The sequence below is a fragment of the Marmota monax genome, unplaced genomic scaffold, assembly GCF_021218885.2.
Source record: "Marmota monax isolate L192 unplaced genomic scaffold, Marmota_monax_Labrador192_F-V1.1 WCK01_AAM20220418_F8-fsc00070, whole genome shotgun sequence".
Lineage (NCBI taxonomy): Eukaryota > Metazoa > Chordata > Mammalia > Rodentia > Sciuridae > Marmota > Marmota monax.
The window spans coordinates 1,746,659-1,768,515 of NW_026692116.1; the positions used below are offsets into that span (position 1 = coordinate 1,746,659).

The following is a 21,857-nucleotide window of genomic DNA, read 5'->3' on the forward strand; positions in this document are numbered from 1 at the left end:
TTTTTGGGGGGGGGCAGGGAGTGGGGGTACCAAGGATGGAACTTGGGTACTCAATCACCAAACCACACCCCCAGCGCTAATTTTTGTATTTTATTTAGAGACAGGGTCTCACTGGTCTCACTGAGTTGCTTAGTGCTTCGCTTTTGCTGAAGGTGGTTTTAAAGTCCTGCCTCAGGCTCCCTAACTGCTGGGATTACAGGCCTGCCCCACGACACCCAGCTCTCTAGTGGAATTGTAAAGGCCTTTATGCAGAAATGAAAAAGCTGATACTCAATTTATATATAAAACTACAAGGGGCTCTGTATTATAAAAATAACACCTAAAAATAGAAACAAATTAGGAAAGCTGGGTGCAGTAGCGCATGCCTATAATCCCAGTCACTCCAGGAGGCTGAGGTAGGAGGATGAGGTTCAAAAGCCAACCTCAGCAAAAGCGAGGCGCTAAGCAACTCAGTTAAGACCCTGTCTCTAAATAAAATACAAAATAGGGCTGGGGATGTGGCTCAGTGGTTGATTGGCCCTGAGTTCAATCCCCAGTACCAAAAAAAAAAAAACTTAGGTGAAATGATTTTCGACAAAGGCACCAAGACCTGTCAGTGGGGAAAGAAGTCTTTTGAATAAATAGTGCTGGGACAACTGAATAGCCATACAAAGGGGATCTTCAAATATCCAAACTATTTTCAAAATAATATCAACACCTTATCTGCCCTTTTCATTCTCATTTTATCACAAATATGAAATTAAATTTTCCAGTGGCTATATCTCAACAGATTAAAACAGAAGTTGATGAGATCTAGATATCTTGACTACTTTTTAAAGTATTTTTTAGACATTGGTGGACCTTTATTTATTCATTTATTTACATGTAGTGCTGAGAATTGAACCCAGTGCCTCACACAGGCTAGACAAGTGCTCTACCACTGAGCCACAACTCCAGCCCCTCTTGAATATTTTTAACAGGAAGATTCCTTTTTAAATGCAAAACAATGCTCCTCTTCTCACTAAATTTTATTTTACAAAGAGTATTTTTCACAAAATTGTGTTACTCGTTGTTTTAGTCAGTTTTTCTCCTGCGACTAAAAGGACCCAACCCAAACAACTGTAGGGAGGAAAAGTTGAGGGCTCACAGTTTCAGAGGTCTCAATCCACAGGCTCTATTCCTCAGCAGCTCCAGGAGAGGCTAAACATCATAGCAGAATAGTGTGGCAGAGGGAAACAGCTCACTTGATGATCCAGAAGCAGAGAGACTCCTCTCACGAGATACAAAATATATATCCCCATAGCCATGCCCCCAATTAACCACTTCCTACAGCCACACCAGACCTACCTCCAGTTACAGTGAATTAATTCCCATCAGGAATTAATTCACTGTAATTCCAGCAGCTCCAGAGGCCGAGGCAGAAAGATTGTGAGTTCAAAGCCAGCCACAGCAAAAGTGAGGCGCTAAGCAACTCAGTGAAATCCTTTCTCTAAATAAAATACAAAATAGGGTTGGGGATGTGGCTCAGAGGTTGAGAGTCCCCGAGTTCAATCCCCAGTACATTCCCCCCCCCAATAAAAACTAAACATTTATAGAAATGCAAGTAGCCAAAATGAATAAAGGGGGAGGACTTGCCTTCTTGGATATAAAGACTTATAATGCCAGAAGAATTAAAATATTGTGGTATTAATGCAAGAATAGATAAAGTAGACCAACTGGGGAGGGGGGAGCAGAGTCTGGAAACAAGATCCATATGTGTATAAGATTGCTTAAGACAAAGGTGATGCTATACAGTAATAAGGAGACAATCTTTATAATAATGGTATATAAATATATATTTCTCAGGAAAAATAAAAAGGCTTCTAGGATAACATTTCTCTACTTTAACATTAGTGACACTGGCTATATAACTATTTTATGCACTATAGGATGCTTTGCATTCTGTACATTACAGGATATTTAGCACCATCCTAGCCTAATTCACTAGATTTCAGAACTACATTCATTCAGTTATGAAATGTTTCCCAACACTGTCAAATGTCCCAATCAGGGAATGGGAGATATGGAATGAGAGATGGAGGAATTGCCTGTAGTTGAGAAACACTGTTCTTAAAAAAAAAATTTTTTTTTAAACTTGAGAGTACTTTTACGTCACTGGAGCAGGGTAAAAACTTCTTAAACAGGACATAAGATGCACTGACTATTAACAATGATAAACCGGGCTACATGAAAATCAGACGTTCCTTTCAATAAAACATTTAAGAGTGATTATCAGCCAAAGTGGATTTTTCTAACAAATACAACTAACAAAGAACTTACATTTAGAACACATTAAAGCTCCTAAAAACAAAAAGGATGACAAACCCAATGGGAAAAAAGAGAAAACTCAATTTTAAAAAATTAGTGGAGTCAAGAGATTATCTAAAAAGAAAATACATTTATTAAAAAGTGCTCAATTTCATTTAAAATCAGGAAAACCCATTCTCCAGAAAGGCGAAGATATAGGATAACAGAAACTGCCTATACAACCACTTTGAAAATAATTGTTGTTACCTTTGAACATACATATACCAGTAATCCAGATTCTACTCTTGGTAAATAACCAATATAAATGTTTCAAATGACGTTGCGTTAGCTTTCCAAAACTGTGACAAATACCTAAGAAAAACAACTGAGAGGAAGAAAGATACTTTAGCTTCTGGTTTTGGGGGTTTCAGTGCATGGTCACTTGGCCCTGTCATTTTGAAGCTTTGTTGAGGCATAGACATCATGGCAAGGAGTGGGTAATAGAATAGAACTGCTCATTCAATAGTGGCCTGGAGGCAAAGAGAAAGACAGGCTGGGGACAAGATATAGTTAACCCCAAGGATTTACTTTCTCCAACTAGGCCCCACCTTTTAAAGTTTCCACCATTTTGTAACAGTGTCATCAAATTATGACTAGATTGATCCACTGATGAGGTTAAAGCCCTGATGGTCCAATCATTTCCCAAAAGCCCCACTGAGGCTTGAACATTTGCTGCACTGAGGACCAAGCCTTCAACACATAAGCCTTTGGGGGGACATTCCAGATCCAAACTGTTAATATGCATCAAAATACACGTCGAAGAATGTTCATGACAGACAAAATAATACCACTGTAAAATAGACTTTTATATAAATAAAGTTCAAAAAAGTTATATTCTTTGAAGTCAGGCTAGTGGCAACTCTGGGAAAGTGCAATGGAATAGTGATTGGGAAAAGAAACAGGGATTCTCTCTTGCTAGCAGCATTCTTATCTATGGTGGTCATGGAGTGTTTACTTTTTGGTGATTCACTGAGCTATATATTTACACTTTGAACACTTTCCTATGTGCTATATTTCAATTTCTAAAATTACACGAAGCACTATATTTTGTATGTTATAAATGCAACCTAGAATGTTTTCTATCTATATTACACAAACTTTATTATGGTATTTTCATCAATTGTTTGAAAGTAAAAATCATGTCTGAAAATACAATAAAATTTTCACTTCTTACACTTCAAGATCCTTTGTCTAATTAAATAAAAGGAATAAAATATCTTAAAGAACTTCTTGAGTTTTTAATATGCTACAGGAAGGCATAATTAAATAAATTTAAATTGTTTTCCTAATGATTTATTTATCTTAATCACCTGAAAAAATTCAGTTTCTTAACTCGAAAATAAAATACACATGACTTAGAAAATGCTAATTGATACTAAACAAAAGTTGATGATGTTTGTTTCTAATATTAAAAATATTTTTCTCAAACTTAGACTAAGACGAGGATTAAGACACTGAACTAAAGGAGGTTTCTATCAAAAATTTATAAACTTCCCTACCCAACAATCTAAGGTCTGGATTACATTTTTATATTCCATGACATTTTAATAAACCCTATTCCATAATACCAATAATTATTTTGTTTACAAAACAAGAATCAAACACTTAAAATACCAAGTTGTTCATAACAAACAGATCCCCTCTGAATTTAATCATTTATGTTTAACAGCAAACAGTTAACAGAAGACAATCTAATTCGTTTTTAAGCCATGTAGTGCCACCAAGTGGTGGCAAATTCTTTTTCTAAAATACCACTTATAAGTAACAGAAAAAGTTATACTGGAATATTATATTGAAATGAGAAAAATCAATCTTATAATCTTGGTAAAAGTTTAGAAACAACCTTAGAGGTCTTTTTTGTTTGTTTTGGAAAATGTGTTATCTTGTTATAATTTAAAAGTTAAAATTTTCTTGGAGGGCAAAGAATTATGAATATAATGCTGCAGCATTGACTTTCTCTTCCTTGTTACTTTTTAAATCCACATTTTCCTAAAAAACATGCACTACTTTAGAAATTTATGAAGCACACACACAGTAAAAGATCTAAAAGGTTCCTAATAATGTTACCTTTGTTAAGTACAAGGAAAGTGAAGAGAGAGGGAGTAGAAAAAAAAAAAAAAAAGACAAAACCTATGCTCTTTAGTCAATACCTATATTAGACTTCTAGGACTATAGTAACCAAATACTGCACACTGGATGGCCAAAACAACAGAAATTACTGTCTCACAAATCTGGATGCTAGAAATCCAAGATGAAGGTGTCAGTAAGGGTAAGGGTTGGTTCCTTCTGAGGTTTGTCAAAGAAGGATCTCTTCCAGGTCTCTCCTTGGCTTGTAAAAGGACCATCTATTTCCTGTGTCTCTTCAATTCTTCCTTTTGTAAGTATCTTGGTGTTCGAATTTCCCCACTTTATAAAAATACTATGGGAGGAAACAGAGGAGGGAAAGCAGAAGTAATGGGGACTTAAATGGAGCAAATTTTGTTACACACATTTATGAATGTCAAAATGAACCAACCCCACTATTAACTATAATGTTTTTATTTGTATAAAAATATTTTTAAAAAGAATACCACTCAAAACTGGATTAGGACCTCACTTGACCTTGATTTACTTTTGTAAAGACCTTATCTCCAAATAAGGTTATGCTCTGAGGAGCAGGGACCTGAACTTTTAACATAGAAATTTGAGGAGGGGAGGTACACGTCAACCCAGAACACTACATTCTGAAATTTGGGGAAAAGAGTACATTTTTTTTTAACTTAAAAAAGAAGACAAAAAGATCCTTAGTTTAAATCACATAATATTTTTTTTAAAATTTTTTTAGTTGTAATGGACCTTTATTTATTTATATGTTGTGCTGAGAATCAAACCCAGTGCCTCACACATGCTAGGCAAGCGCTCTACCACTGAGATACAACCCCAGCCCCACAGAATATTGTTTTAATTTCATTAAGTACTACCAGCAAAAGAAATGACAAATTTATTTAAAAACTATTAAATATATCAAATTAATAAGTGTCATATAGTTCATGTTTAATCCAATTATAATGTACTTAGTCCTAGACTTCATCTCCTACTACTCTCCTCTTTCTCACCATACTCACATGAGCCTCCTCCTTGCTATTCCTTGACCATGCCCCAGGTACTTTGCTCTAAATGAAGTTCCACCTTCAAATATATGCATGAATCAGTTACTCCACACTCAGGTCTAATTATCTCCTTCACAGTTCTTCCTAGAGCATTCTAAAGAAAATAGTACACTTAGTAACTTTGTATTCTCCTCTCTGATTATATTTTTCTTCATAGTATACAAAAAATACATGTGTTCTTAATACCTGACACACTAAACAGTTATTTGATTGTTTCTTTTTAAAAAATATTTTTTTAGTTGTATATTAACACAATACCTTTATTTTATTTATTTATTTTAATGTGGTGCTGAGGATCGAACCCAATGCCTCATACTTTAGAGGCAAGGGCTCTGCCACTGAGCCATAATCCAAGCCCTTGGTTGTTTCTTTCTCCCCCACGACAAAGTAAGCTTCTAGAGGGCGGAGACATGGTTTTTTTCACTCATAGGCCCCTGGCATCTAAATAGTATCTACTGTGTTGAACACAATTAATAGCTAATTTTTTGTACATTGTAATAGCAGAAAGAATCTTTAAAAGCATCTCAGATTTCTAAATGGAATTGACTGGTCCCTTGCTAATCATTCTCATACCTCAGAGATGAACTACACAAGTTCATTACTCCTCTGTAAAAAAAGTTTCCTCTCTCAGAACACAGTTCCAAATCTAAAACCAGCTGAAACAGCTGTTCTGGGCCCTGCCTATCTGTCCACTTTGATCTCACACTTCCCTTCCACCAGTCCTTAGTTATCCAATTCACTGGTCTTCTCTCAAATTCTCCAACACATGACCTCTGTATAGGCAGTTTATTTGATGTGGAATCCTCTGTTCTCTTCTCTTTAGCCTTGTATCACACAAATCCATTAACCTTAACTCATAATCTCTCTTTAGATCAGTGCTCAAGGTCATTTATGGGAAACCTTTCTCAATGCATTCTGTCAAGTTCTTTGTCATATGCTCTTGTAGAGCTGTTCTTTTAAAAGATGTCTTTCAAATATTCAACTAATGACTACTGATTAATGTATTTCTCTCAAAGGACATAAGTTTTTAGAAAAATCCTTCCCATGGTTCAAAGAGAAAAGGAGCCATGTCTTCCAATGTATTTGCTGTGCTAAGCACCGAAAAGGTAGCCCAGGGCCTAAGTGAAGGAAGGAACACAAAAAATAAGCTAACTATAAATGAACAATAAGGGCCTGCAATCAATTACAGGAATTAAAGCTTCCCTTTTATTAACTCCAACTGGTTTCATCAGACACATTGCCTATTTCTAGGTAGCCCTTCTCTAGGCACCAATATGTGCATAAAAGATACAAGCTTATTTTAATATTCAACTATGCAATCCATTTGAAAGTATATGGAAAATAATATGATTTGATATTATAAACCTCATCCTAATAAGTCTACATACACTTTACTCACAAGTCTTATCAACAATTACTTTTTAAAGTGATGTAAGATTTACCAAATTTCTTAAGTATATAAATGAACCGTTATGTACTAGAAACTTAAAAGGCTATGTGTGATATAATTTACAACAAGATATCAAAATACAGTAAAAGGGGCAATTTATTTCTGCTCAAATAAAAAACTTACAATTTTTTTAATTTGGTAATTTCCTTTCAAACTTTAAAGTATATAATATATTTTAGTGGGTCTCTTGATTTGATGTGATATCTGAGAAACAAGCAGACTTTTGACAATGATTCAATATAACCATTACTACCTTTTAAGAATAATTTAAATCTCTGCAACATTTATTGCTGTATCATTAGCTTTGTGGTACATAAGCAATGCCTATATACTGATTGAACTGTATAATTTTGATAGTACAAACATGTACTATTTCTTTCAATATCATAATGATAAAGAGGATCAGAATGAAATTGTAAAACACTTGTGGGGCTAAAGCTGCAGCTCAGTCATAGAAGTGCATTCTTAGCATGCTCAAGCCCTGGATTAAGCCCCCCAGCACTCCCCCTTAAAATTATATCACAAGTGATATAAAATAAGGCTATATGCTAAAACTCCCTTCCAGATTTATGACTCTTTTACTAAATATTTTAAGTATAACTCAGATATAATGACAAATAGATACATGTTTACTGTCACAGAAAATAAAAAATCACAAATCTAATCAATACATTACATCTTCTTACTACATTTCCAAGTTGTGGTTAAATAAATATTAATTACAAAAATCGAAGTCATCATCATCTTTAGCAGTTACTTTATTAAGCAGCATCTGATAAATAATTCCAAATGATTTAATTCAACCCATTAAATCACTCAGTTATACATTAAAACATTCTGAACTAACTCATTACAAATTCAATGGTAACTACCCAAAATTCATGTTGAAGCCCTGACACCTCCAACCCCTTCCAATTCCTCAATATGTGACCTTATTTGAAGAGGGCCTTAACAGAAAGTTAAAATGAAGCCATTAGTGTGGTCCGTAATCCAACATGACTCAAGTCCTTATAAGAGACTAGGACATAAAAACTGACATGGAGGATGAGTAAGCACAGAAAAAGGGTCAAAGAGAGAGCAAGTCAAGGAGACAGGCCTGAAGATAAACTAAAGCTGACAATGTCTTAATCTTGGACTTCCAGCCTCCAGAAATGTGAAAAAATATTTCTATTTTTTAGGCTAACCAGTCTGTGGCATTTTCTTATGATATCCCTACCAGACCACTATACTCACCTTGGAAGAACCAGATGTTTCAATTCATACTGCATATGAAGGTTCTCTTGTGATAAGTGAATAACCAGTAATTTCTGCCTTCTGAAAACACCAAACTAAGGTCACTTTTATGCTAAATACTGATATATAAAAACAAGATCTGTGTGGGTATAGGAGCAGATCAGCTTAAGAAAAAAATCTGGTCCTGTCTACCCCATATCACCGCAACCCCAAATAGAAGTAAGATGGATCTCTACTTGGACAGGCACCCCATATGTCAATTTCCTTGATGATCAGAAGAGAACAACTTAGCTTTTATATACCTAATATAGAAAACACATGGATCTCCTTTCAGCTCACATTAGAGCTCTTGCTAAATATCATCTTCTGTGGCTGAGAAAATTCTAGACAATGTTAAAATCCTAGCTGTGCTTCAGAAAAACTTGGGAAAAAAAATTTTAAAAGATTGCACAAAGATAATCACAACTGCTTCACTAAAATTTGATCGACTTCATTAAGGCCTGTAGATTTGCTCCCCCCCCCCACCACCTTTTTTTAAATTTTGCATAGAACACTGATATGTAACTAGGATCAACTAGGTCAGAATTTTCAAATATACCTGCATTTGAAGAGTTTTTTAAAAGTATTAATGTTCACTCACTCTCTGACGTTTGAATGTGTTTGTATGTGTTTAATCTCTTATGGCACTGTAATGCACAGTCATGATTATAAAGGACCATGTAGAATCCAAGTATAATTATCATGTGTTGTGATTAATTAGGTACAAGCAAATACTGGGATATGTAATAATTATCTGTTGAAAAACACTTTTCGTTTACAATCCTCTGAACATATTTTCCTTAGAAGTGAAGGACAGAGTAAAAGTATATGATGCACTATGGCTTCATTATAAAATCATTCATGAGTCTTCATTTATCCAGGAAGAAAACAAATTTGAGAACTTGAAACAAATTACTAGCACAGAGAATTCAAGAGCACCTTAAAAAGATTATCGACTGGGACTTACTCCTGGAATGCAAGGAAGATTCAACAACAACAAAAAAATCAATCAATTAACAAAATGGACAAAAGCACGTGATCATCTCAATTGATGCAGAAAACGAATAAAACAAAATTCAACACCCATTTTCATGATAAACACACTTAGCAAACTAGGAATAGAAGGAAAATATTTCAACATAACAAAATATAAGAAAGATATAAGAAAAGGACAGTGCTAACTTCATACTTCATGAAAAACTGGAAGCTTTCCCTCAAAGATCAGGAACAAACCAAAGTCCCATTTCTGCCACTTCTATTTTAACCCAGTACTGAAATTCCCAGTCAGAGAAGAAAGAACAGGGTGAGGAAAAAGAAAGAGGGAAGAATAGGTTAGGGAGGGGGAAAAAAGAAGAAGGAAGAGAGAGGGAAGGGTAAAGAAAGGGAGGGAACAAAGGAAAAGTGATATGAAAGGCATCCTGTTGGAAAAGGAGGAAGTAAAATAATATCTGTTCAAAGATGATAAGATCCTAAACATAGAAAACCCTAAGAATTCCATACACACACATCGCTGTTAAAACTATTTTAAAAATTCAGCAAAGTTGCAGTATGTAAAAATCAACATACAAAATAAACTGTTTCTATACACTAACAACGACCAAAAAGAAAAATTAAGAAAACAACTCCAGGGACTGGGGCTGGGGCTGGGGCTCAGTAGCAGAGCGCTTGACTAGCATGTGTGAAGCACTGAGTTCGATCCTCAGCTCTGCATATAAATAAATGGAAAATAAAGGTGCATCAACTAAACAAATCTTTAAAAAACAAAAAAAAAGAAAAAAGAAAGAAAACAACTCCAATTCCAGTAGCATCTAAAAGAATAAAATGCACAGGAATAAACTCAACCAAGAAGGCAGAAATCTTGTATATTAAAACTAAAAAATGGTGCTAAGAGATATTAAAGATGACACAAATATAGAAAACACATCCCATGTTCATAGATTGGAAGACTTTCCATTATTAAGACATCAATACTACACAAAGAAATGTACGGATTCAATGAAATCCATCCCTATCAAAATCTCAATAACCTTTGTTCAGGAATAGGAAAATCCATTCTAGAATTCACAGAAATCTCAAGGGTTTCTAAAATAACCAAAACAGTCTTATCAAAGCACAAAAGTTGCACATACAAAACTCAAAATGGACCAAAGATCCAAAGGTTAGAGCTAAAACTATAAAATTCTTAGAAGAAAATAAGGGGAAATGCATCATAACACTGGCTTTGGCCATAATTTCTTGGGTATGATACCAAAAGCACAAACAAAAATGTGAAAACAGATAAATTACAGTACATAAAACTTTAAAACTTCTGTACATCAAAAGCAACAATTAACAGGGTTAAAAAAAAAAAAAAAAGAAACCTTTGCAATGAAAGAAACACATTTGCAAACCATAACTGATAAGGGGTTAATATTCAGAATATGTAAAGATTCTTCCAACTCAATTAAAAGCAAAAAACTAATTTTCTAAATCAGGATTTAAATACACATTTCTCCAAAGATGATATACAAAAGTCTTACAGGCACAGGAAAAGATGCTCAACATTACTAATACTTGAGGAAATGCAAATCAAAACCACGATGAGATTATCACCTTACACCCATTAGAAATAGAAGGAAATTACCTCATCATATTAGAAGCCACACATGAAAAGCCCAGAGTTAACGTTATACTCAACGGTGAATGACTAAAAAGTTTTGCCTCTCAGATGAGGGGACAAGATTCTTACCTTTTCTATTCAACACATCACTCGTAGTTCTAATCACAGCAATTAAGCAAGAAATAAAATGCATACAAATTGAAAAGGAAAACATAAAATTATATTGTTTGCAGATGATATGATCCAAAACCCTAAGGATTCCACAAAAACATTTATTCAGCAAAATAGTAGGATAAAAAGCCAACAAATAAAAATCAGTTGCATTTCAATATACTAATAATGACAAAACCAAAAAAATGAAAAACAATTCCATTTAAAATAGTATAAAAAAAGAATAAATACTTAGGCATTAATTAACAAAGGAAGAGAGAAACTTATACAATGAAAATTAAGGACATTACTTAAAGAAATTAAAGACGACATGAATAAAGGGAAACACATCTCATGTTCATGGATTCAAAGACTTAATATGTCACTATGATCCCCAAAGTAATCTAAGAATCAACACAATCCCGTGACAGTTTCTGTAGAAACAGGAAAAAAAAAAAACAAACTTAAATTGATATGGAATCAATCTTAAGGGACCCCTCCCCAAAAGCCAACAATCTTGAAAAAGAACCTCAAATTATATATAAAAATTAACTCATAATAGACAAAAGACCAAAATACAAAATCTAGAACTATAAAGCTCCTAGAAGAAAAATAAGGCAAGAGTTTCATGACACTGGTTGGGCAATGGTTTTTTGGATATGATTTCAAAGGCACAAGCAATAATACAAAATAAAAAACCAGACAAACTGTACTTTGTGAAAATTTGTGGAACAAAAGACAATGTAAGCAGATTCAAAAGACTGCACATAGAATGGGAGAAAATATTTGCAAATCAGATATCTGATAAGGGATTAATATCCAGAATATATAGAGAATTCCTACAACTGGACAAGGCACCTGAGACCATCAAGGATCTTCCGTGCCAGTTTCTAAGAGGCCTAGGTTTTCTTTATGTCATTTACATCGCTCATTGTGAGAAGTAGTGGGACAGTCAAGCTGGCTGATTTTGGCCTGACCAGAATATACAGCTATTAGATGGCCCTTACACCTGTGGTGGTTATACTTTCGTACATGCTCCTGAAGTTCTAATGTAGTCTACATATGCAACCCACGTGGAGCGTTGGCTATATCTTTGCAGAGATGTTTCATCGTAAGCCCTCTTTTCTGTGGAAACTCTGAAGCTGACCAGTTGGGCAAAATCTTTGACCTGATCAGACTGCCTCCAGAAGATGACTGGCCCCGAGATCTCTACCCCAAGGAGCCTGTCCCCACCACTCCCGAGGATCTTGCCCAGTGCAGTCTGTGGTGACTGAGATGGAGGAGTCACAGGTGAATCTCTGCCTTCCATGCCTTGCAGCACTCTACATTAGGAAGATGATCCAGTGTGAGCACTGGAGTGGCTGCTACATAAGAAAGGGATGCTGCTATTTTCCTTCTTCTGGACACTTGAGTGGAGAGAACCCCATTGAGAAGGTGACCTCTGACTTTCTCTGTGAGGCTGTAAAGACTCCTCCAACTTTTTTACAGAGAATATTTTGCTACCTTAATGATATTTTCTACCTGTTGAGAGCCACAACCGAAGGGGCCCCAGCAAACTTCCAGCTGCCAGCAAACTTCCAGCTGCCGGCTGATGATTGGGTCACAGCAGCCCCAGCAACATCTAGCTGATTGGCTCCTCTGCGGTGATGCTCGTTGGGCTGTTTCCCTGCCCTTTCAGACCACGGAGCTGCTCATTGGGGGACTTTTTTGGCTCCGCCCACGTGACCCAGCCAATCGGCCTCAAGAGCAGGAGGATTGTGGGAGGTGGAGAGAAGCTTGTGTGGGAGAGAGAGGCTTGTAAAAAGCCGGTGGTGGCAGTTGAGGCTCTGAGGGTTTTTCCTGAGAGGCTGTTTTGTTTGGCGTGTGTGGTTCTAAAAATAAAGTTAGTTTCTTTTGACAAGTGGCTCCTGATTGTGCCCAGCCAAACTGCGGCATTTGGTGGCTCGCATGGGGAGCGACTGAGGGTAAGTGAAACTGCTCGCCCCTGAGGGCAGGGCGAGAGGATGGGTAGCCATTTTAAGATTCCTCTTTTATTTTGCTTCACTTTTGTTTTAAGTTGCCTGTCCCTGGAGATGAGTGAGACGGAAGAAAAACCGCTCACATCTGAGGAAAAACTATTTATGTCTGAGGAACAGATAGGGAGAAAGGACGGATGCACATGTCAGGAGGATAGAAAGGCTATAATGACTTTTTGTTGTTCCCTTTTTAATTTCATTCTGTCTCGGTTTTGTTTGGCGTCATCTTGTTGGGTTGTATTATAGTAGAAATACGGGATCAGAAATTAGCAAAAAACAAACTGAAAGAGTGTTAAGTAAATTGTTAGAGGAAGGAGGCATCTCAGTAAAATCAAGAACAGTCAGGGCATACGCTGATACAATACAAAAATGTAGCCCATGGCTTTTTAAGGAGGAGTTGTTAAATATATCACAATGGAACCATCATGGTGAAGATTTAAAAAGAATAGAAAAGAAAAGCCCAGGGACTCTGCCAGTTGGCACATTGCCATTGTGGACGTTCGTATCTTGTTTGCTTAGCCCAAAGCCTTCAGTTCAGACAATGGTAGAGGAAGGAGAAGACATAATGATTCAAGTAAAAGAGAAGGTCTCTCAAGTTAGTCAGACAGAGGAAAAGATTCAAGTAAAAGAGAAGGCCTCTCAAGTTAGTCAGACAGAGAAGAAAGTGTAAAACAGAAAAAGGCATCAGGGGGAAAGTTACAACAGGAGACTGCTACTAACACCTTTCTATCACCAGAGGGTGTAAGTGTCCAACCAACAGCACCACCTCTACAGGAGACTGCTACTAACACCTTTCTATCACCAGAGGACGTAAGTGTCCAACTAACAAGGCCACCTCCATATGCTGGGAGGTCCCCAACCCCCGCAGTTGATAGTTGGGATCCTGAGACAAGATCTCAAATATTAACATGCCCTGTATTTGAGGCAGGAGGGCAGCGATTTGACCAAGTTTTAAATTTCAAAACAGTGAAGCAGCTAAAAGAGGCTGTAACAACCTATGTTCCTCAAGCACCCTTCACTGTAAGCATGGTCGAATCCATTAACAACTTGAACATGACGCCAGCAGATTGGGCTAATATGTGTAAAGCTGTGCTAAATGCAGGACAATACCTGTTATGGAAGGTTGCCAATGAGGAATTTTGCAAGGAGACGGCTAGGCGAAATGCAGCAGCTGCTTATCCTCAGAGAAATCTAGATATGTTGTTAGGAAAGGGACCTTATGAGGATCAGCAGCAACAAATTGCATATGATCCTGGTGTATATGCACAAATTGCTGTAGATGCAATTAAGGCATGGAAGACTTTACAAGGACATGGAGGTTTACAAGGTCAATTATCTAAGGTAATACAAGGAGCTAATGAACCTTATGCTGAATTTGTAGATAGGCTTATTCAAACAGCTACCAGAGTTTTTGGGAATACAGAACAAGCAATGCCATTACTAAAACACCTGGCTTATGAGCAAGCGAATCGTTGGTGCAGAAATATCATTAGACCATGGAAACATGAAGATTTAAACACATATATTAAATTATGTAGAGACATTAATGAACAAGAGCAAGTCGTGGCAGCTGCAGTAAAACAGGCTTTAGATGCCAGAGACATTAATGAACAAGGGCAAATTGTGGCAGCTGCAGTAAAACAGGCTTTAGATGCCAGGCCAAGAACATGCTACAATTGTGAACAAACAGGACATTTTAAAAGGAATTGCCCCATTGGAGGAGGGTTTAACAAAACTAGGTATCAAAGGAGTAGAATACCAGGTATTTGCCCACGATGCCGTAGAGGGAGACATTGGGCTAATGAATGCCGTTCTCAAACCACCATAGAGGGTACTCCATTATCAAAAAACGAACAAGGACCAGGTGTTTATCCACGATATCGTGGAGAAAGGCATCGGGCTCCATTGCCAAAAAATGGACAGGGGGGCCCAATGCTCAGGGGCCCAAAACCACAAATATACGGAGCACTGGAGGAACCCAGCAACCCCATCAGGGTAGTGCCCAGAACACATTGTCCATCAGATCCCTCATCAGACAAACCAGAGGGAGCGCAGGGTTGGACATCTGCGCCTCCGCCAGAGCAGTACTAACTCCAGAGATGGGAGCTCAAATCATTCCCACAGGGGTGAAAGAACCTCTTCCCAAAGGAACAGTAGGCTTATTATTGGGACGCAGCTCTTCTACTCTAAAAGGACTTATGATAAGTCCTGGGGTAATTGATCCCGATTATGAAGGTGAAATAAAAATTATAGCCAGTTCTCCAAAGGGTATATCAGTAATTTCACCAGGAGATAGAATAGCACAGTTACTAATAATACCCAGCCTACATGATAAATTTTCCAGTCGTACTGTAGAAAGAGGTTCCAAGGGATTAGGCTCCACAGGTGTAGATTGGGCCATGCTTTCTTTAAATTTAGATTCTCGCCCCATGCTAAAACTAAATATTCAAGGACATGAATTTAATGGGCTACTGGATACAGGTGCAGACCTTAGCATCATCTCTCGTCAAGAATGGCCAAAACATTGGCCATTACAACAAGCCACTCAAACGCTTCGAGGCCTAGGAGTGGCAACTAATCCCCATAGAAGTGCAATGGTATTAGATTGGAAGGATCCTGAAGGATGTGAAGGAACTATACAGCCATATGTATTGGATCATCTTCCTATAAATTTATGGGGACGAGATGTCCTAGATCAATTAGGTTTGACATTAACAAATAACATCAACCAAAATGCACCCACTATTATGACTAGACAAGGTTTTAGGAAAGGAAAAAGATTAGAAAAACAAGAACAAGGTATAGCAGCACCAATACAAATAGATCAAGGAACAGACAGACATGGGTTGGATTTTCAGAAAGGGCCAATGAGACAATCAAAATTACTTGGAAATCAGAAAGACCAGTATGGGTTCCTCAGTGGCCCCTGACTAAAGAAAAGATACAAGCAGCCCATGACCTGGTCAAACAACAATTAGCAGAAGGACATATACAACCTTCTGTATCTCCCCATAATACTCCCATTTTTGTCATCAAAAAGAAATCAGGTAAATGGAGATTATTGCAAGATTTAAGAGCCATTAATAATGAGATGGTTATTATGGGACCTGCTCAATCAGGGATTCCTCAGTTGTCTGCTTTGCCAAAAACCTGGTATGTTTTAGTTATAGATATTAAAGATTGTTTTTTTTCAATTCCAATTCATCCTGAGGATAGTCCACGTTTTGCATTTACTGTCCCTGCACTGAATCATGAAGGTCCTGATCAGAGATATGAATGGAAAGTACTCCCTCAAGGGATGGCCAACAGCCCAACTATGTGTCAAATTTATGTTAACAAAGCAATCCAGCCACTTAGAAATCAAAATCCTGAACTACAAATACTTCACTATATGGATGATGTATTATTAGCACACAAAGATAAAAACACATTGCTAGAATGTTATGCCACACTTACAAACTTATTAAAAAATTATAATCTAGAGATAGCAATAGATAAAGTACAATTAAATTTTCCAATTAATTATTTAGGAGTTCTATTATCCTCAACCATGGTCCGTCCACCAAAAATTCAAATACGAGTAGATCAACTCAAATCACTTAACAACTTTCAAAAGTTATTAGGAGACATAAATTGGATAAGGCCTTATCTAGGCATACCAACAGGAGAGTTGGGACCTTTATTTGATATCCTATAAAAGGTCCATCAGATCCAAATTCACCCCGAATGTTAACGCCTGAAGCAAGAAAGGCATTAAAATCATTGAAACATATATGGAAAATATGCATTTGGATAGAACTGATATAAGTTTGCCTTTTATTATTTATTGTACTACCAACAAAAAATATTCCTACAGGAGTATTTTGGCAAGAAGGTCCATTATTGTGGATACATTCATTTTATTCTCCTAACACTATTCTTATGAGGTGGTATCCTGAGGCTATAGGACAATTGATACTCAAAGGAACAAAAGCAGCTAAGGGAGTGTTTGGAATTTCTCCCAATAAAATTATTACTCCATATACTATGAATCAAATTGATGAGTTAGCTAATGAGTTAAATACTTGGGCAATAATCATGTGCAAATCTAATGTTTCATTTGATAACCACTTACCATCTAATCCTTTATTGTCTTTTTGGTCATTGCATCCTGTAATTTTTCCAAAAATTACAAGAAAAACACCTATCATGAATGCTCCAAATATATTCACTGATGGGTCAAATAATGGTACATCAGCAGTAGTTACCCCTGATCAAACTTTTACATTTTTAGTACCCAAACAATCCGCTCAAAAGGTAGAGCTTAATGCAGTTTTACAAGCTTTTGTGATGTTTAAAGATTCTGTATTTAATTTATTTTCTGATAGTCAGTATGTAGTTAATGCTATAGTATCTCTTGAAGATGCTGGTAGGATTTCCCCTTCTTCTACTGTTTTCTCTTTGCTTTCCACTATACAAAGTCTAATCTGGGACAGAAAAGATCCATTCTTTATAGGACATATCAGGGCACATACAGGATTGCCTGGAGCCCTTAGTTTGGGCAATGATTTAGCACATAAAACTACACATGACATACATATTTTCTCTACACTAGAAGAAGCTATAAATTTTCATAAAAAGTTCCATGTCAATGCTAATACTTTACAAAAGCGTTTTAAAATAACTAAGGAACAAGCTAGACAAATAATAAAACAATGTCAAAATTGTGTGACCTTTTTACCACAAGTTAATCTTGGAGTCAATCCTAGAGGATTGATACCTAACCATATTTGGCAGATGGACGTCACACACTTGCCAGAATTTGGAAAATTAAAATATTTGCATGTTACAGTTGATACTTCTTCTGGATTTTTGATGGGCTCCCTTCATGCCGGAGAAAAAACTAAAGATGTTATAGCTCATTGCTTACAAAATTTTGCTACTGTGGGTGTTCCAAAACAGTTAAAAACAGATAATGCCCCTGGTTATACTTCTACCTCTTTTAAACAATTTTGCTCAACATTTGGCATTACTCATATAACAGGAATCCCATACAATCCACAGGGACAAGGCATAGTTGAAAGAGCTCATCAAACTATTAAAATGTACTTATTAAAGCAAAAAGAAGGAATTGGGAAGGGGTATATATTCCCCAAAGATAAACTTAAAATAACCCTTTTTACTCTAAACTTTTTAAATTTGGATTCATCAGGACTTAGTGCTGCGGAAAGGCATATGTGTCCAAAAAATGTGCATAAGCCCAAGGTACTTTGGAAGGATATTCTAACAGGACAATGGAAAGGTCCTGACCCAGTAATTGTCTGGAGTCGGGGGTCTGTTTGTGTGTTTCCACAGGGAGAACAGCAGCCGATTTGGATTCCAGAAAGATTAACTAAAGCGATTTCTACAGACCAAAAAGAAGATGATTTGGCTCAAATCCATAAAAACTGATATCCAAAACTCCAGTTTGGCTATTCTTACATCTACAACAGAACCAGGATGCTTTTTTCAATATTTATTTTATTATTGCCCTTTGCCATATCATGAAGTTCTATTTTGTTTTTTGAGCTCATACAGACCTAGGTTAATGTTTTGCTGATCAGTTCTATTTTTTGACTATAGAGTTTTTAAACATTGCAATGGAGATTTTACCTGTAAAAAGTTATAAGGCCTTTACTATAATGTTATGTGTTGTATTATATTATGTGTGCACACTGTGTTTTGTGTTATATGTTTGAATGTATGTATGTCCATATATCATATATGATGAGCGGGTCATGATAAAATGGATACAAATATTTTTTTTTCACGTGACTTATATGGTTTAATTTAAATTGGGTAAACAACTGTTGAGGATTGTTTTAATATGTAAACAAAAGAGAAGGTTAACAGATCTGTTTGTTTACTTTCACCTTTCCTTTTCATTATATTTAATAATTCTCTTAAAGATAATGTAAATTGTTAAGAAAATTGTTTTCTTTTAGTGCCTTCTGTAATGTTACATAATTTTTTCTTTAGCCATTATTGCCAGAATTCCAATCTTCATCCCAGTGCTGGTGAAGTCAAAGATAAAACCAATCTACAGCTTCTACAATAGCCATCACTGAACTGCTTGCAGAACTTGCCTGGACACATTGTGAGCTCACCTGTATGCATTGTGAACTATCTGTTGGTGCAGCGACTTGTGGTAGTGTTGGGGTATTTTTGCTGATGATGTCATTGGTGGTACAATTTTTCCAAAAGGAGCCGTCAATTGGCTTGGTGTATCTTCCTCCCTTCTGCTTGTCATGATCGTCCAGCTAAAATTTGGGGGCCAACAGAGGTGAGGCAAAGAACCTCACCCCCCCTCCCCCAGCTGGTACAAAGACCTCTCCACAGGTGTGGCTGTATACTGGACCGGTAGTCAGTGACGGGTAAGATCCAATTGCAATGGTACCAACCTAAGGACCATATGTACTATTGGACAACCTAAGGCAGGCACGGTCCCTAAGCAACATGCTTGTTGTTTAAACAGAGAGGGGGAGATGTTGAGAGCCACAGCCAAAGGGGCCCCAGCAAACTTCCAGCTGCCGGCTGATGATTGGCTCACAGCAGCCCCAGCAACATCTAGCTGATTGGCTCCTCTGCGGTGATGCTCGTTGGGCTGTTTCCCTGCCCTTTCAGACCACGGAGCTGCTCATTGGGGGACTTTTTTGGCTCCGCCCACGTGACCCAGCCAATCGGCCTCAAGAGCAGGAGGATTGTGGGAGGTGGAGAGAAGCTTGTGTGGGAGAGAGAGGCTTGTAAAAAGCCAGTGGTGACAGTTGAGGCTCTGAGGGTTTTTCCTGAGAGGCTGTTTTGTTTGGCGTGTGTGGTTCTAAAAATAAAGTTAGTTTCTTTTGACAAGTGGCTCCTGATTGTGCCCAGCCAGACTGCGGCATTACCTACTCCTCCTTTTATGGCTTATCCTCCTGCCCCCTATTCTATACACTAAGGGGTCTATCTCTCCTCCCCTTCCCTAGACATTAGGGTCTTTTTGTATATAAAACAAGACAAAAAGAAAGAAAGAAAGAAAGAAATAGGAGCATCTGTGAATGGATGATGGGAATGTCAAATGGTGAAGCCACTACAGAATACTGTATGGTAGTTCCTCAGAAAACCAAAATTAGAATTGTTATATAATCCAGCATTTCTACTTCTGGAAATATATCCCAAAGAGTAGCAGCAGGATCTCAAAGAGATAGTCAATGATACACACATATACACACATATGATGGAATATCACGTAGCCTTGAAAAGAAGAATATTTGGCAAAATGCTTCAACACAGATGAACCTTGAAGGTCCTGTGCTATGTGAAACAAGACAAATACTATATATTTCTGCTTATACAAGATACTTAAAACATGGGGGAAAAAATTACCAGTAAGGGTATGTGGGGACCAATAAATATGAGAGAGAAACAGGTGAAAGTAGAAATGAGAGCGTACACATATTATTATTTTTGTGTGAATTGTTTCTTCTATCACTTATTTTAGTGCTCTAAAGAGAACAGTTTAACAAAATCTTTAAAAGCTTAGATTCTGAAGCTAGACTATGTGATTCAAATCCTAGCCCTTTTACTGCTAAATTCATTATATCTCAGCTTTATATCTACAAAGCAAGGACTGGATTAATATTTATAAAGTACTCATAATAATTCCTGGCATATAGCAAGCACTATATAAATGTTAAAAATAAGCTTGAGTTTGCTTTTAATCAATTAGGAAAATAAAATATTTCAGAGTTTATCAAGCATAGCAACAGCAAACACTACAGAAACTTCTATTTTAAAACATAAACATAAGGTTATCATGATTTGGGTTTCAATCAATCAAAAAATGTAAGACCTTGTCAATTATGGAGGGTGTTCTGGGAGATGTCAATATTCAGTATCTCATTTTCTTGCTATGTTTTAAAGTCATTCAGCTAAAGGTAGTTTAGTTTCCAAGCACCATAGATAATGACAGAAAGTGACTTCCCAATGAATGGGGGACAGGAAATAAGGCATCTTGGCATTTAAGAAAAATGCAAGGCAGGCCATATCTCACTCTTTGACATTCTCTTTCCTTTCCCCCCTAAAAAGCCTTGTGCCTTATGTGATAGGTGTCTTGCCCTATAGGGAAGGAAGGAATGTCCCATAGAGATAACAATAAGAATTCCCACTAATCATACTTTTGCAGGTTGTCCATAAAAATAGTTTTTTTCTGTTTCTTTTAGTCTTCATTCCTGAACACTTCCACGTCAAATAAAACTTTCATTAAATAAATTTGTCTGCTTTTCTCATTAACTTGTCTTTTGTTAAAGGGTTCTCCACTATAAACCTAGTGATGAGTGAAAAAAGAAATCTTTTCTCTCCCATACAGCAGGTACTATGTTACCTCAAGGCAGAGGTAGAATTTAAGCAGAGTTTTCTTAGATTAGTTAAATTTCAAGAGCAGAGATAACACAAATGGAAAGATATGAATAAAGGTGAAAATTTTCAAAAAATGATGATTAATTAGACTGAAACAAATTGCTTATTTAAAAAAAATAGTAAAAAAGGCTGGGGAAATGGCTTAGCGGTAGAGAGCCTACCTAGCATACTTGAGGCCCTGGGTTTGATTCCCAACACTGGGGGGGGGGTGGGGAGGTACGCGGGGACCAGAAAGAAAAAGAGGAAAACCAGTAGGAGATGAAACTTAAAAATCAAGTAAAACATGAATTTGGAAACTCTTGAATATAAGACCTAAGAAATAAAATTCTCCTTAAGAAATTTTTAATGTTCTTTAACAGAGCAACTTCCTTAACAAGTTGAATCAAAGTCTTTAATGAAGCAAGCAAAGATAGATGATCCAAAGATGAATAGCTATGGGAACAGAAAGAAAAGATAAACACATGCTGTATTGACACAGTAAAAGA

General features: G+C 36.7%; 2 protein-coding genes across 18 annotated transcripts in view; one reads left to right on the forward strand and one right to left on the reverse strand.

Moving 5' to 3' along the window:
- Positions 1 to 15,059, forward strand: part of LOC131424885 (endogenous retrovirus group K member 6 Gag polyprotein-like) — a 218,607-nt gene extending 203,548 nt beyond the window's left edge. Inside the window, exon 2 of the mRNA XM_058585148.1 lies at positions 12,676 to 15,059. Within this exon, the coding sequence (XP_058441131.1) occupies positions 13,987 to 15,051 (1,065 nt within the window). The 5' untranslated portion in view covers positions 12,676 to 13,986 and the 3' untranslated portion in view covers positions 15,052 to 15,059. The remainder of the gene's footprint in view (positions 1 to 12,675) is intronic.
- Positions 1 to 21,857, reverse strand: part of Znf644 (zinc finger protein 644) — a 105,827-nt gene that overhangs the window by 42,755 nt on the left and 41,215 nt on the right. For 3 of the 17 annotated variants that reach the window (XM_058585122.1, XM_058585121.1, XM_058585129.1), the window contains one exon: positions 1,327 to 4,744. The exons of 12 other annotated variants lie outside the window; for them this stretch is intronic. The gene's annotated coding sequence lies outside the window, so the exon portion shown is untranslated. Of the gene's footprint in view, positions 1 to 1,326; positions 4,745 to 5,429; positions 5,569 to 21,857 lie in introns of all 17 variants that reach the window. 2 more of the 17 variants (XM_058585120.1, XM_058585116.1) reach the window with 1 other exon arrangement.